At 35.8% G+C, this 17,104-nt stretch overlaps 1 protein-coding gene across 2 annotated transcripts; it reads left to right on the forward strand.

Annotated features, from left to right (window-relative positions):
- The first annotated feature begins 1,098 nt into the window (after positions 1-1,098).
- LOC149413393 (uncharacterized) lies at positions 1,099-16,851 on the forward strand. Of its 2 annotated transcripts, none has more exons than XM_089645038.1 (7): positions 1,099-1,462; positions 4,753-4,902; positions 5,408-5,623; positions 9,258-9,447; positions 11,065-11,230; positions 13,634-14,353; positions 15,468-16,851. In XM_089645038.1, the coding sequence occupies exons 1-7, from the start codon at positions 1,359-1,361 to the stop codon at positions 15,755-15,757; spliced, it is 1,836 nt and encodes a 611-aa protein (XP_089501164.1). In that variant the 5' UTR covers positions 1,099-1,358; the 3' UTR covers positions 15,758-16,851. The 2 variants fall into 2 exon arrangements, with proteins under 2 accessions (XP_089501164.1, XP_089501165.1); XM_089645039.1 differs by lacking the exon at positions 1,099-1,462 and adding an exon at positions 1,538-2,473.
- Positions 16,852-17,104: the final 253 nt, after the last annotated feature.

Here is a 17,104-nt window from a genome sequence, read left to right on the forward strand (position 1 = left end):
CAAGAGATACCATTACAAAAATACTGTTATAGTGTATTCTATTCATTGATGATACATTAACCCTTGGATTTTATTATGTTTGAGGCAAAATGTCTTTATTAATAATTATTATTTTTTGTTGTTGTTATTAATACTTAAATTTGCCTAAAATACATAATTTGGGTAAATATACAGAAAATACAATCACGCACTTTTTATTTTATCAGTAGGTATGTACGATTTACCTACAATATTTTTCGCATCATCGATAAATTTTAACTAAATTCCCTAGGTTTTCACAAATTTCGCAAGATTTTCTACAATTAATATCGATAGATCGGTAGATTTTTGCTGAAATAGGTACATCTATCACGTAAATAAACCGAAAGGAATGTCAACACCGTTTGCATAAATAAACCACTCGTCTCACTCCATAAATAAACCATTCTCTTTCACTCCATAAATAAACCATTCTCTCTCGCTCCATTCTCACACTTTGTGAGTGGTACATCCATACACATAAATAAACCACTCATACATCTTGGAACTATGATTGTTGTCATTGGTTGTCACATAAATAAACCCAAATAAACCACTCGGTTGTCATATTGTTGTGTTTATTATTTTTTTATAAACGTCAGTGGAAGGCAGTGTTACCAGAAGTATGGTTTTACCATGTTATCATATTTTTTCTGGGTCATTTACACCTCCATGAATTTTTACAGATAACCAAACATTTATTTTGAGAGAAATTGATTCTTTATCGTAACCTTTTGAATGATTTTATTTATTTACGAAAACATTTTTCCCTATTATTCATCATTCAGACATCACTGATGTAAGTGGTATGATCATTAAGTCCATGTTTAAACAGGTATATCTAATGCCTTTTCAGACGTTTCAATTTTAGTTTAGTTTTAATAACTCTCTGGTGAATGACACTTGGTGAATGAAAGCTTATCGTGGAGTGGGGCATCCATTATATTTTTATACAAATCTACAGTTTTATTCCGAGGTTCATGAAATTTTTCACACAGCGAGGAAGGTTTCGATTTTGAAAAACTCTGTGTAAAACCCAACAGCGCCGGGGACTTCAACCAGTTCAACAAAAAAACTTACGGGGAATTGATTTTTTTTTCTCTCCGAATTTGGGATTTTAGAACATAATGTATTGGCAACAATGGCAACTCTGTTTCTGACAGAAAATTGAGCAATTTGAGTTGTTTTGGTTTGAGCAATTCGTCGATCGTCGTTGCATTTAAGCAGAAAAAGGAAATACACATACATTTTTGTTATAATGGTGTTCTGAATTTAGCGCGCAAATTCGCCAAAAATTGATAGCTCGCGACTTGGTTTAATATTGATAAAAAATATTTAAAATGAACTTCAATATAGGTTCCAAGTGTGCAGTTTATGGATGTAATAATTACAAGCAGAAAAAAGGCTCAAAAACGTTTTTCCGAATGACAAAAGATGTTTACAGGTTAGTTGGTAAAACGTATATAAGTTGGTTAAATTTTAGCCAGTTAAGAGTTTATAAAAGTTTTTTAAAATCATTCTGTGAAAACGGCCATCAGTAAAGCTGTTTTATGCGCCCCGAAGACCATCAATATGAATTGTCAATAGTTACGTTAATCTTAATTACGTACCGAAGCAATTGATAATTTAGACTTCCCATTGACGGAGGGAATGATGTGTTAATTAAAGATTAATTAATTAAATTAATTAAAGACGATGTAATGTAGTTTGGGTAAAGGTTACGAATTCTGCTTCACGGTAAATATGGAATGTTTACTTTGAATTAATACTTGAATTTAGTTATATTATTACTAAAAGTTACTATAAATGTTGGGGAACCTTTAATAACGCCTGCTCGCGTCCCCTTTAGAGTTATATCCCAGTTTTCAAGTAGTTTGTGGGCTACGCTAGGTTTGTATAGACTGGTTTGTGATTTAATTCTAATACGATATTATGAATATAATCCAACTCTTGATATGAACATAGTCGCCGTCGGCTGCGACTATAACGGCGCCGCATACTAATTGACATATCGCGTAAGTGACTTAATAAACAAAATTAAAATTAAAAGTGCATATTTTTCCGTCTCCCCCGACAAAATAAATCATGTTTTGAATTAATAAAGCTAAATCCATTTATTTGAAAGTGAAATATTGCGTATTAAGAGAAAAATAATGTAGTTTTTTAACAGTAATATAGTAGTGAATGGTGGAAAAGCAGTGTTTGAAAACATTCCAAAACCATAATATGTAATAAACGATCTGTGCTACTTTGGAAGTTTTGGAGGCGTGCCTCAAACTAAACAACGTGTGACCATGTTAGCTATCGTTCATTTCAATTCACTGTGACTTCCCCACCTACCTTCACCTACATAAAATCAGCGACTCTCGCAGGCAGGCCGTATATCTGCCTCACTATTGTATTTTGTATTATACTGTAATGTGTAGATCGGTGAGCTGAAATCCACATATGGCCGGTCAGTATGATGAGTTATATAATTTTGTAAAATCAACCACAGTCCTAGTGAAATATGAAAATATAAATGGGTAATATTTAAATTGAAGTAACTTAAAAACTTCTAAGTTACCGTGAATTTTGCTTAATTGGTACACCGGTTTGGTTCCATGATATTTCAACAAAATGACATTTAAACACACCTTAACACACTATGAGCGGGAACGGTATTTTTACCCGCGCGGCCGACTGGTGCTTATCGGCGGGACGCGTAAAAATACCCTTTACGCCGGCTCCACTTCAAAGGCGAGGAAGGAAAATTATTATTATTATTTCCCGTGACTATTTAATCTAAACGCTTGAAGACATTACAAACTACACACACATATAACAAAAAAAAGATAAGCCATTGTTTCTTTTATGTACACACATACTCTTGCAATAATTAGGCAATTTTATCGTGTTAAATTTCAAAGATTGTTTGTTAGTTGTACTGGGAATATGAGTACCTATTATATTCTTATGACGTGTTATAAATTCATTGGACCTCTCTTATGAGATAATCCCGAGGATGTTATTACAATAATCATTTCCTGAATGACTCGTTACTTGTGAAGATAGAGTGGCGCTAATATACACGTGCTTTAGTTATGATATACAGAGTTACAAAACAGACGTGTTTTTTTAGTGGAATTTATTTAATTGATATTTTCTTTTACCCTTCAAAAATGTCTTCAGATAATAACGAAAGTCATGAGGAAATATTCGCCGATAATTTGTCTGCCCATTCTGGTGAAGATTTAGCTGAAGCGATATATTTTTGCGTTATTCGCGAAAAACACCCGCTATAGGCTAGAGTCTATTGTTTGAAGCGCCCGACTACAGTGTGTTAAAAAAGTGATATAGAGTCATTAAAAGTGATGAAACAAAAACTAGGTTACATAGTTACCTATATAACCTATTTTTTGTTTCGTCACTTTTCATGACTTTATATCATTTTTTGTAGGTGTGTTGAACTGTCATTTTGATGAGATACCCGGTCACCCACTGGTTTATAGGAACAGCTGGTTATTCGGGCCAAAACCCAAGGAACAGCAAGCAAATAAAGAAATGAATACTAATTAATTCGGTTTTCTGGGACATCATTCCATTTAATTGGGACAAATTTCGATCTGAAGTCAATGAAAAACGTGTCTCAGTAAATGAATTTTGTTAAAAAAGGTATGCGTGTTTATTCGGCAGGAATTAGGTAGATTTCGCCCACGCCGGCTGTTCCCCGTCTGCCGACATTCGTCAACGTAAAGTTGTGCAGTTCGCAGTACACTGCCTCGCTTGTAAGAAGTTATTTTTTGGGTTACTGCTATTATAATATATTATGTAATTGTGTGTTTATGATTTTTATTTATTTGTACCATAGCTATCTGTGATTATTTTGTACCTATAGTTAGTACATCATTATTTTTCTGTAATTAAATAAAGTTTAAAAACATATTTGACAAAACTTTGATAAATGTAAGGTGACATACATTGTACATGACATAAAAAACACAATAAATAATATTTTTTTATCTACCTTAAACTTTGCTTATTTGGGACAACTTATTAAAGGATGTATGTATACAGGATGTATCGGTACGTACCCGACAAACTTTAACCAGCTATTCCTTAGCACATTTGGAGTAAAAAATATTGTGGGCACTTTGCTGTCCGGTAACATTTTTTTTTAATAAAAAATGTATTATTCATATTTTCACCACATGTCACCAATGTTTTATCCTTTGTCAAAGTTTGAAAACCCATCTGGCAATATTTTGTTCGAGTTTCGTTGAATAATGTACGTACGTACCAACGTTGGCGCGCTTCTACAATCACAACGAAATGGCACGGCACCATTCGTCTCATTTTTAACTATTATTATTTAGTGTGTACGAAAGAGCGAGGACACTTTTTGACACACTCGCTAATAACAAGCTGTTGAATGCGAGAAACAATCCAAATAATGACAGTGACGGAGTGTGGATTTTTTTATTTATTTTTTGTTTTTAATGGAAAAAAAAAATTACCGAACAGCAAAGTGCCCATAACATTTTTTACTCCAAATGTGCTAAGGAATAGCTGGTTAAAGTTTGTCGGGTACTTGCCGATACACCCTGTATATGTATCTTTTTCCCTTTTCTCCTCTTTTGTAGGGGAGGCACAGCTTACCCTGCCTCATTGCACGATCCGCCACTGAGATAACTGTCACCATATTCATAAGTCGTCAATTTTAATGTTTAAAACACGTATTTATAATTGTTTCAGCCTAAAGGCGTGGATTTTAGCTTGCCATCGAGAGGATTTAGTTGATCTATTAAACGTGAAAGAATCTGACTATTTTTATTATAGGCATATTATATGTTCTGACCATTTTGAAACGGAATGTTTTATAAACAAAAATATGTACGGTATGGGGTAAGTTTGCACAAATATTATTCAATTATGCTCCCATTAGGCTTTTAATTTCATAGATATAAAAATTTGTAAAGAAGCCATAGCATGTTATGTGAATTTAAAAATAATATTGCTCATTTTAGCACTCTGACCCAAATGTGTAAACTATAAGATAATAACATTAGGATAAGATAGAGTGTGCTGATGTAGACATTTTCGTTGATAATTTATAAGGAAAAAATGCTGCTATTAATTATATTATGGATCACTTGTGTCTCTCTTTGTGTATCTTGTCTCGATTGCCTCTCTTTGTATCATTTGAGTAAGTTTTTTGTAGTTTTACGTAGATATTATGTATCCTTTTTTAGGTTTTTGTAATTTTATGTACCTAATTATATATTAACATATTTTTATAATTGGATTGTTCTCAGGTAAGTGAGGACATCTGTAAGAACCCAGTATAAATAAATAATAACAAACATAATAGTAATTTAGTTAATGACAATGTCAAAATTTTTTTTTTTAGGTTAAAAGTTGGTTCTATTCCAACACTTAATTTATATGGTGTTCCGAACAAGTCGGAGAGAAATAGTATAGATGAAATTGACAACAAGCAGGAGAGAAATAGACTAGATGAAATTGACAAAAAACGTGGGAGAAAAAGTCAAAAGAAAAAGGTTGTAATTGATGACAAGCCGGAGAGAAAGAATCTAGATGAAATTGTCAGCAACCTCGGCAAAAGGTATAAAAAATAATTAATCCTTGTTTATCATCATTTTAACCAGGCCACTAGCAGAGGCATCTAACTGTTAAAAAAAATATATTAAAAAGGCTACATATTAGGTTTGTGTTATTTTGTGTATACGTATGCGAGCTGAAATGCGAATTATGGCAAAGGAACGAACCAAGCTCAAACGGCGCGAACCGCTACTTGCGGATGGTATTTCGTGGTTCGACTCATGCTTCGGCTCACAAATGTATATCCGCCATTATGTGTGAGCAAAAAAACATCTAATTGCTTATCCATTACTAATAAACGTTTTTTAAATTTTACACAACTGTTAACCTTTTTTCTTTACGCAGGTAAATGATTTTTGTAGTGATTTTCAATTCAATATTACAGGGTAACTTTGCATTCCTAGTAGCTAATTTACTACTACCCATATGTAGCTAAAAACGAGGCTGTGTTTATTAATGAAAATGATAAATAACGTTTAACAAAATATACAGTATAATTTGAGTTCCAAATTCACGAGGTACCTACAAATTCATTTCAATATCAATTAATTAGTCACATATATATTTTTAATTTTAAACAACCATTTTAATGTCACCCTACATTAATGGCTTTTTATCAATTGTGTAAAATTAAAAACATGTTTATTAGTAAAGCTGTTAATATTTAAAAAAATAATTTCTCTAATTATTTATGTAAAGTTAGGCATATTTTTCATATAATATCTAATTTAATGCGTGAGGGCTCAGTTACTTTACCGTTTTTTACGAACATTCTGATTCTGCGCAGAAAATTCCCACAATGGACTTCACTGCAAACCGTTGCGAACTTTACTTTTCTGCGCAGTGTCTAGTTATTTTAATGTGCACTCTTCGGCATTCAACTTATGACTGATGTCGTCGATTGTACAAAGCATTCTCGAATCCTCACGGTGCCAAAAATATGGTCGTGTGATTTGTCTTCAGCTTGTCGAAATGATACCCAGATTTCATGTTAGGGCAAGTTTATCAATTTGGATATCTATGGGCACCACCCATTTCTATGAGTACAAGCCGCCAGTGCTCATGATGTCGCTATATAAAAATGTTCGGTCTACGATATTCTTTTTTAATTTTTGTAAAACTCCACACTTTAAAAAAAAAAAAATAGTAACACCAGATGCGGTTCTAGGAGTCTAGAAGTGGAAGGTCATTCGTAAAAAAAAAAAAATTAAATATAAATACATTTGCTAATGCGTATTGAATATTATAAAAACGCCAATGTATGTAATTAATTAATCGGTACCCACATATTCTGAAGCCGGTAGTACAATATTGTTTGATTTAAGATTATTTATACGGAATTATCAAATTATTTACACGCGATACCCACAGAATTTGACATTTTAAATTATTCCATGCAAATTACGCAAACAATGATCCAGTTCTGGACTCTTAGAGCCGCCTCTGGTTGATATCACAAACTCTCGACAATCGGGGACAGGTGGATGTTGCTTATTTCGACCTGGAAAAAGCATTCGACAAGGTTGACATCGACATTCTTCTAAATAAGTTAGCTTCATTTGGTTTTTCCAAAAGACTACTCTGTTTTTTTGCTTCATATTTTCGAAATCGTAGACAGTTTGTTTATTATAAGGGTTCCAGTTCTTTGGAATTCACAGTTTTTTCTGGAGTTCCTCAGGGGTCTATCCTTGGACCACTTCTGTTTCTGATTTTTATCAACGATATTGGTTCAGTCATCACACATTCGCTGTATTTACTATTTGCAGATGACTTGAAACTATATCGTTCAATAAAAAACCATCTTGACTGTATTCTCCTTCAACGTGACATTGACTGCGTCTCAAACTGGGCCAAAATAAATGGCTTGAACTTCAGTACACCCAAGTGCAATATCGTCTCGTATACAAGATCAAAGAAACCGCATGTATTTGAATATACAATCAATGAAATTATTCTCCAACACCTAAATCAAATCAAAGATCTAGGAGTTATTTACGACAGCAAACTAACCTTTCACCAACACTTCGATGATTTAATAAGCAGAGGATACAAGCTTCTCGGCTTCGTAATTAGAAACTCATATCCGTTTCGTAACACAAAAACACTGACGTTATTATATAACACACTAGTCCTAAGTGTACTTGAATCAAACTCGATCATCTGGGCTCCACATGAATTAACATACACTTTACGCATTGAAAGAGTCCATAAAAATTTTTTAAGGTTTTTATTCTCGCGGCTCTATGGACGTTACCCTTGGCTTTACCCATCGATTTATATATTAGGCATGACCAATTACCACTCCCTAGAGACACGTAGAGGTATTGCTTTGCTTAAATATTTTTTCCAACTAATAAACGGTCACTTATCTAATAATGAGATACTGGCCCAATTAAATTTTTTTGTACCAGAGTCTCACTCTCGAGGACGTCATCACAATCTTCTATATAGTAGAGCAAGCCGCACTAATTTATTAATGAACTCACCTGTGGGGAGAGCTACGTGCTTTTTGAATGCGGTAGATAAGAAATTAGATTTATTTTTTGTGTCCTATAGCGCATTTGCGAGATTTTTGGCATTGCATATACACTGCATAAATGGTACAATTATAACGTCTTAGGCTTTATTACCTGTAATTGTTATAAATAAATGTACAAATTATATATAAATAAATAAATAAAATAAATAAATAAATACCGCCTTTGAGGTGATTTTTCATAAACACAGCGCATTAAAACTAATTATTATTGTATATTCAGTTCAATTCAGTTTATTATTTAAAAAAAGTTATAAAATTGTTAATTTTAGTGCGTTTTTGAATACACTCGTAAAGAATAATTATTACATAAATATAAATAATGGGTATATCAACTATACTAGCAGTAACAGAGCTCGCCTTTCAAAGGCAGTTTCATTGAAGCTAAATATGTCAAAATTCTAATCGATTCTGTTCAACAGCAAGATTGCTTTCTGATTGGCAATTTAGTCCTGTAGGCTTGGAGAACAGCTTACACTGTGGGTGATGGAGATAACCATCGGGGACATAGAAATGAATGCTCTCCATGATGACCGAGTTTTCAAACCATCCACAAATCAGTCTGAAGAAATGTGTGGCAATGCGCACATCCCTCCTGACCCGTAGATGGTTCATTCCTAGTGTTTACTACTATTCATACTTTCTGGTGTAGAGAAATCTCAGAAATTTATTTGGAACCCTCTCCAACATGAGGGTATACATTACCTGGTGTGGACTCCTAAGATTCCTTGCAGCCCGTAAAACAAAGCCCAGCATTCCCAATGAAGTGCTACGAGCCATCTCAATATGAGCATGAAATGTCAGCCTACTATCAAACATGATTCTATGATCGTTCATGGTGCAGTCACCTTTTAAACTTGGGCGTCCATTGCATACCAGTCATACCAGAAATGACTTGCCCTAGTGAATGCCAAAATTAAACATTGAACTCAATGCGATTCCTTTTACTCCAACAATTCTATAAACATATATAAATGTTGCTTGCACAGTGATGGTAGACTTAGTTAGCAGGGGATTGTACCCAAGATATCGCATTGGAAACCCATAGCTCTTGGCCGCTTGAACCGATCACCTGATTCTACCCTTCTTTCTTTCCCCTCAGTTATGTAGAAGAGATAATGCTGGAAGAGTTGGATTTAAAACCACAAGAATTGCTACTATTAAAGCTACCTACGGACCCCTGTATATTCTGTGGCAGTACGGACGAGCTGAAGAACTTGCATAGTAATAACATTGAGGATAGCAAACCGGAGAATTACTTGCAAATGATATTATCCTGCTTTAGTATAAAGGTAACTCAATGCTTTCATTAATTTTTCTTCTTTATCGTTGCAGCGCTGACGGTGGCTTTTAACCATAGAATCAACCCCATAATAACAAGTACACAAACGGTACCCTGTACAGGCGTACCCTGTGAAATAAAACTAATTGTTTACAAAATAAAACATTTATTACAGATTCTATTTGGACTAACTTATAGACATATTTAATAGACTTCAATTAAAATAACAACAGTCTTAGTAAGAGAATATGGATATTGAATAAAAAATATTTAGACTTAAAAAATATGTTCTTGTAGATCAAAAACCCGATTCGGAATATACAAATACACTAGAACATCTCATAACGAGCACCTCCTAAAACGAATAATTCGCATAACAAGCAAAACAGATTGTGAAAACATGCTCTCTTAACGAGCGACATTTCACATAACGATTGACACAGAAAGGGAAAGTCCCATCTTCATGTCACTCGTTTGTGAGCCTGGATTGCATCCAGTTGGGGGCTTGGGGGCCAGTGCGTCAGTCTCTGGTTAGCACTCATTGCGCTAGCATGTCTCATGATTCCATACATGTGTTCAGACATTATTTGTAATTTTTTTTGTGCAAAGTTTAATAACCCTTGCAAAAATGACCTTCGTAGAAATGAAACGTAAAATCATTGAAAAGCAAGAACAAGACGTGAGGGTGGCTGATCTAGCGCGCACATACAATCGGTCTACATCAACGATTTGCCCTATCTTCAATAACAATAACAAAATTAAGAAGATGGATGCTTCAAAGAGAGTGTCAAGAATGTCTATGAAACTGTTACTTGTTCTTGATGATGTTGAAAGGTTGCTTCTCATATGGATAAACGAAAAGCAATTGCAAGGCGACACTATTAATGAAAATATTGTTTGTGGGAAAGTTATAAAGTTATTTTCGCCGACAGCCTTAAGAAGACGCCAGGATCATTACGTAAAGGCAATGATTTAACCCCACTGGCGAGTACCTACACAGCGTATTATCAGGCTAGCTAGGTACAATGATTATACTATGCGGGGCATTTTTTTTGCGGAATAATCAAAAATTCTAATATTAAAAATTAATTTTAGTATGAAATCTTCACATTAAATAAAAAATATACTAAAATTTACTTAGATACTTAAGTAATAAAAAAATGGACTTAACACAGTCTAGCCACACTTTAGTATGGTGCTTGTTACAAATAAAATCTTTGTACATAGCACACCGGTTTCGCGATTTCCTGTCCCTAGTCCTGGGGCATCCAAAACATCTTCCCATTTTGGCATCATGAGAGACTATTAAGCTAGCAAGGCCTGCGAGCGACTGACGTAGGTACGTGCCCCTCTTAGAATACGTGGGCGTACAAAACGATTCCACGCGTAAGATTTGCCTCAGTGTACGGTTCTAGGGTTAAACTACATTTTTAAAATGTGAATACCGCACAAGAATCAATATCCCCATAAAAAATCCAGAGCATTACTCACCTCACCGAAGTTTACTTAAATAAATTATGTGACTTCAGATTAAATTTGGTTTTTCTATGTTGTGGTTCTCTAAATATCAACATCTCATACTGTGATGAATTAACTTTTTAAATGACTGGATTTATATTTGTTGCAGTTGATGGACCCAAGTGGCTGTGCGGGCATGTGCAGAACGTGTGTGTCCCGTCTGAAGGATGCCACCTCATTCCGGGCTCAGGTTGAGGCAGCGGGGGCGCTCCTCCAACAGATCGAGGAAGAACCTACTAAACCTCAAACCCCGGAGCAAGAACCACCCATTGAAGGTAAAACATAGAGATATAATTCACCGTATAACAGAGACAACCTTTGTGGGATATGGAAGCAGATAAGACCTGTTTTATTCTTTATGTGATATCTAACCTCAGTCTTAACTGCCTGGAGATAATGGTACATATCCCTAATTTAATAGCCCTCATTAAAAAAATCATACCTCTGATTATAGTGTTATACAGCCAATGACGACCTCCGTAATCGAAGGGTAAGGTCGCGGGTTCAAATCTCTACGTGCGCATGTTTTATTTGAGTAATTTGTGTTATTTCACAAATTATTGATTAAATAAATATAAAGTATACTTACTTACTTAGTATTAAATAAATATAAAGGCACTTTCCGAAGTGGAAGATAACCTCAGTATCGCCCTGGTGTAAAGACCACTATTCAGTGTTAAAACGTTGCTTGTAATACTGGTGTGTAATTATGTAAATGAACATTGAATAAAACAAACACTTGCATCATTTTAACAGCCCCGCATTCGAAAACAAACTTCAGTTCAGACAGAATTAATAATCTACGAATTCTAGAATTGTCTTCTAAATGCTTTAGGTAGTGGAATTGAGACATCTATTGACAAAATAGGAAAGCATTATATCAGCTTTCTACTAATGAAAACTGTAGTACGCGTAAATGTATGAAATAATTTAAATAAATGTTTTACAAAAAGTAAAGAAAATTGGCATATTAAGAATTTGGCATAATATGCCGAAATTCATTTGAGTGGGAAAGATGTCGTATTTACGCTTGCGAAAATACTCCGTTTTTTAAACATATTCAAACGAAAAATGTGGCAGAATGAAACGAACATAAACACACGCAGCAGTTGCTAGAACACAGAGGATTGGCCGAAATGTCCTTAAATGACAATAATTAACCCTAGTGATTAGGGGCCGTTCAAGTATTACGTAAGCAGATTTATTACAATTATTTACCCCCTCTTCCCCCTTGTCACCAGAAGTAAGCAAAGCTCTTACCCCCCCCTCCCATGCTTACGTAAAAATTGGTACCTATATGCATTTTTCTGTTAATATATTCTGTTTTTTAAGCGAGTACCTAAACGTATTAATTATTTGTGGGAATCCCCGAATATGTATTCGGTTTTCAAACATAGACAATGTGTGGGTTGCCAATGTGTAAAAAAAAAAACTACTGCTGAGCAGTGCTGACGTAATCACTATCTCGACCCCCCCACCCCCCCATGTCATCAAAAATAAGCAAAGCAAAGACCCCCCTGCCCCCCTATAGTGCTTACATAATACTTGAATGGCCCCTTAGTAAAATGGTCAGCAAGAACAAGCTAGACGGAGGTATAGTAACTGAGTGTGTAAGAGGAAGATAACCCAACCCGTTGGTGTACAAAGCTTGGGGTTCGAGTCTAAGCATGCGGCGGGCTACTGAATTTGACAAATGAATAATTCTGGAACGATCGCCAATGCAAAATGCATTGTAGCGGGAACACTCTAGACGCAATGCGAGCATTTGGCGTTCCTACCTACAGGTCTGAAATGTTCTCGATGCACCGGGCGGTTATATAATGAGGCGCGTCGAGATGTACTCTGTCTGTCATCAATTAATAGTTTTACGAGTGACCAACATGCGAGCGCTGTGACTGCTTGCTGCACACTGAAGCGGCCACTATGGCCGATTCCCCCGCGTCGCGCCCCGCTGTTGCTTCACCGCGCCGCTACAGGACGTGCTCACCTACACCCGGCTCTGCATGGACCACGAATCATATGGACTCCTCGGGATCACATCAGCGACCTGGCTCCGGCTATCATTCCTGGCCAGCGCTGACCTCACGAAACTGCGACACCTTCGCCGGTCTGCACCTCGGCTTCGCGGCATCGTCGCCGGCCTGCATCTCCCGTATATCTGCCGACCAGGTCCATCGCACCTTCGGCTTCCTTGTTCACACTGGAGACTCAACGTCTTCACCAGTGCTGAACACATCCATGAGTCCGGTCTCCACCAACGCGGTGTCGACTCAGTGACCACCGCCTCCACCACTCCATTGTCGTCATCGCCGCCTACACCTGGTGTCGTCGTCATCGATCCGGAGTCATCTCCCAACTGCGCAAATTTACTGATTCAAAATAAACACTGTGAAACAACACAACTATCATCTTTCATTGTTTCCTTACCAGATCTCCAAAATTCAATTCAATTGGCTCTCGTTTAGCTTTTTAAATCTGTTACTGATTCAGAGCCAAGGTGCCTACGTCCCGCAAACGACACCGTGGCGGGAGATATTTATTTATTTAGACTTATTTTAACTCTTTTATTTATTGCCAGGTGGCAATTTCTTCCAACTGACTCAGTTTCTTAATGGGAATTAAAAAAGAATATTTGTAACTTTATCCAATATTTTTTTCAGTCTTTGTTTTATTTGCAGATAATTCATCAATATATGAAATTGGCGAAGATGTCGACACCTCTTTTACCTATGCCGATTGCGATACCCCAATGGAATCAGGATCACAGGAGATCCTCGAGATAACTTGGAGCGAGGACGAAGAAGCCGGTAGGAGACAGGGTCGGATAGAATGGATTGACCAAAAACCAAATTATCAAAAAGTCAAAAGCGTTGAACCTAAAATGTTACTAGGGTCAAACAAGTGCACAGTTTGCGATAAGGTGTTTAAGCAACGTTATAAATTGAAACAACACTTTGAGGTTCATCTCCCGAAAACTCTGTGTGAAATCTGCGGGAGGCAGTTTAACTTCTTGCAGACCTACAAGGGGCATCTGGGGATTCACTTGACGGAATACCGAGTGACCTGCCCGCAGTGCAACAGTTCCCTAGCTTCCAAGTCAGGACTGGCCGCCCACATCAAGTCCAAGCACCAAGGCAAGAAGCTGTTTATCTGCCCACAGCAGTGCGGAATCAGATTCAGGAGCCTGTATCGGCGGAATGAGCACTTGATGGAGAAGCACGGTGTGTGGTTCAACCGCTACGAGTGTCCTGAGTGCTCTCTGATCTGCTGTACGCGTGCGAAGTTTAACATACACATGAGGGCCGTGCACCGTAAGGAAAAGAATGTCGAGTGCCCGGAATGCGACAAAGTGTTCTTTAACGAACGAATGATGAAGACTCACTTAAAAACACACTCCAGTGAGTTCTTCATCTTGTTTGCAAATTATTATTATCAATTCCTAGACTTTAGCCGTTAGCCATTAAAGCTCCTGTTAGCTCTCTGCCCTGGTTCTACAACTTGACTTCCCAGCAAAGCAGTCCATTGGCACCATAGATAGGTGTTTTTTCATATTGAGTAGCCTGATTGTTGCCATTGAGCCTATCTTGCTTGGACTGTATGAGGACATACATTTAGGATTGTCTGATTCTGTGTATATCATTGAGGCTTGTATTCAATCGTTCATCACAATAATAGTAATACATATTGCTAAGGGCGGGAGAAAAAGAGAAAATGAATAATATTCCTACTTTCACACTCCTTTCTCGGTTCGTTTTTTTTGGGTATTTTCTTCAAAGTTTGTAAATTGCGTTTTTGTTATGTCCCACGATTTTGATTGTTGTTTATTTTAATAGTAATTATGTATTATAGAAAACTGGGATTTATTTTTATTTTTAGCGGGCAAATTTTTTGAAATTCACTTTATTTAGTCGGTTAAGACAACTGTCGAACCTGTATACACGGTGTCCAGAAACTCGTAGCACAAGCGGGAAACTGGTGAATCTACATAACACGGAGAACACAAAAAAAAGTTTTTTTTCGATCTGAGTGTCTGATTTTTTATTTTTTAATTAATCCTTTTCCTTTTTTTTTCTGCGCAATTCCAACTTCGGATTCGATTTACTCAAAAACGAAAACTCGAATAAAAAAAAAGTAACACCTCAAAATGGATTCCAAATTGTATTGTAAAATATGTGTACATAAATGTCTCTAAAATACAAATATACATGAATGCATAAATGCATTAAAAATGCATTTTAAACACTACAATAAATAAGTTAAAATATTAAAATTACTTACTTGTGAAATGAAATACCACTACTTGATTTAGATTTTTCATTGCAATACGAACTCACTGAACATAAACCATTTTTTACTCAAAAGAATAGAATACAGAAGACAACTCGAGAAACCTCTCGTGAAGACGAACTGCGAGCGAATGACGTCTGTGCAAGTTTTTTCACCCCAAATTTCAATTGTGCACCCCTGATCATTTGTTTTGCCTAGTAAATGAATTGTGTTCTCCTTTTGCAGATGAGCGGAACTTTGTGTGCGACTTTTGCGGTAAGGCTTTCAAGGATCGGGTAAATATCCAAACGCATCTGAAGATTCACTACGACACCCGGGACAACCCGTGTCCCTTCTGCGATGCGGCCTTCATCCAAACTTCTTCACTCAAATACCACGTGAGGACTCACCACAAGGACGTCACATCCATCATGAAAAAAACTAGGATAAATGCAGACACCAAAGAGCCTCAGATTGTCTACACGATTACCTATCATGAAGACGAAGGTTCAAGAGTTGAAGATGTAATAATATAAAAGCTGCATAATAAATACACGGAAAATACCACAGCTTTACAATTCTGTGGCTTGCTTCCAAAAGGGCCAATGTCAGTTTTTTTGATATCTATATCTGTCTATCTATATAAATAAAAATGTAAATGTTCATTTGTTCAAAATCTTAAATCGATTGTCTTGGAATTTTGACACAACCTTGCATTTGAATATGCGTGTGTTTTTAGATACACATTTTATATATATATATTTATTTATTTATTTTCGGGAAATCGACAGTTTACATTTAATCAGTTTGTACATAAGTATTATATAGTAAAATAAAACCAATTATGGATTTCCTCCTTGTGACTTTACCTCTACTGAGACAGCATAATATGGAATAAGTAAATTAAATTTGTGAGAAAGGAATATGAATTAAAAAATTTATACAAAACAAAAGATTATATAAAACGAAAAATTTACAAAACAATACATTTATAGCCATGGTGAGAGGTTATAGATATAAATCAAATCATAATAGAGATATAAACAATAGAGACATAAACATTATTCACAAACCATCAGAGAAATATTCTTTTATGGACCTTTTGTATTTGGTAAGTTCGCAACTGAAAATATCAACCTTGGATAATACGCTATTGTAATTATTGCATAGTCTGTTCAGGCAAGAATTCTGCTTAGAGTTCGTTTTGCTTTGATCAACCCTGAACAGGACACAAGAGCGTGTTGAACGCGCAGGTACATTGAATGGAATCTTGTTTAGCAACTCTGGGCATTGAATATTATTGTTAACTACTTTATACAGGAATAGTGCATTCTTATGATGCCTCCGTACACTCAGTGAATCAATTTTAAAGTATGAAGCTGCCTCTGCATAATTATTAAATCTTACAAATGACTTGTAACAAAGATATTTTAGGAATTTGTTTTGAATTGCTTCGATTTTGTAAAATGGAGACCAAACAACTGATGCAAACTCCAAATGACTTTGTACGTAGGGAAAGTAGAGTTGCTTAATGATATCGATGCTATTAAAAAGTTTTGTGTTTCTTATGATGCATATGTCACCTGTGACAATTAAAAACATGCTCTTTTTTTTCAAACAGAACAATCTGTTGGACAAAAGTGCTTATTTTGCCATCCGTTGGACGTAAAAGCGACATGCGTTACTGTTTCTCTATCTGCATAGACAGACCGAGCCACAATGATGGGTGGAGTGGTACAGCTAGTATTATATAAATTTCCGAGGACCAATGCTACACTAGAAAAATGCTTTTCTTAACCCCTCAGGTTAGTTTGTTCGATTTTGGGAACAGCTAATATGGGTCTCACAGAAATCGTTGTGTTAAAAGAGAAAAGACTACTCTT

The sequence above is a fragment of the Hesperophylax consimilis genome, chromosome 22, assembly GCF_061612785.1.
Source record: "Hesperophylax consimilis isolate HC1 chromosome 22, BYU_Hcon_1.0, whole genome shotgun sequence".
NCBI lineage: Eukaryota > Metazoa > Arthropoda > Insecta > Trichoptera > Limnephilidae > Hesperophylax > Hesperophylax consimilis.

Bases quoted from the DNA above. Each gene is read 5' to 3' on its own strand.
- LOC149413393 (XM_089645038.1), top strand. From the start codon at position 1,359: ATGAACTTCAATATAGGTTCCAAGTGTGCAGTTTATGGATGTAATAAT. The intron at 9,448-11,064 runs GTAACTCAATGC...TATTTGTTGCAG, and splicing joins TATCCTGCTTTAGTATAAAG to TTGATGGACCCAAGTGGCTG. The intron at 11,231-13,633 runs GTAAAACATAGA...TTTTATTTGCAG, and splicing joins GCAAGAACCACCCATTGAAG to ATAATTCATCAATATATGAA.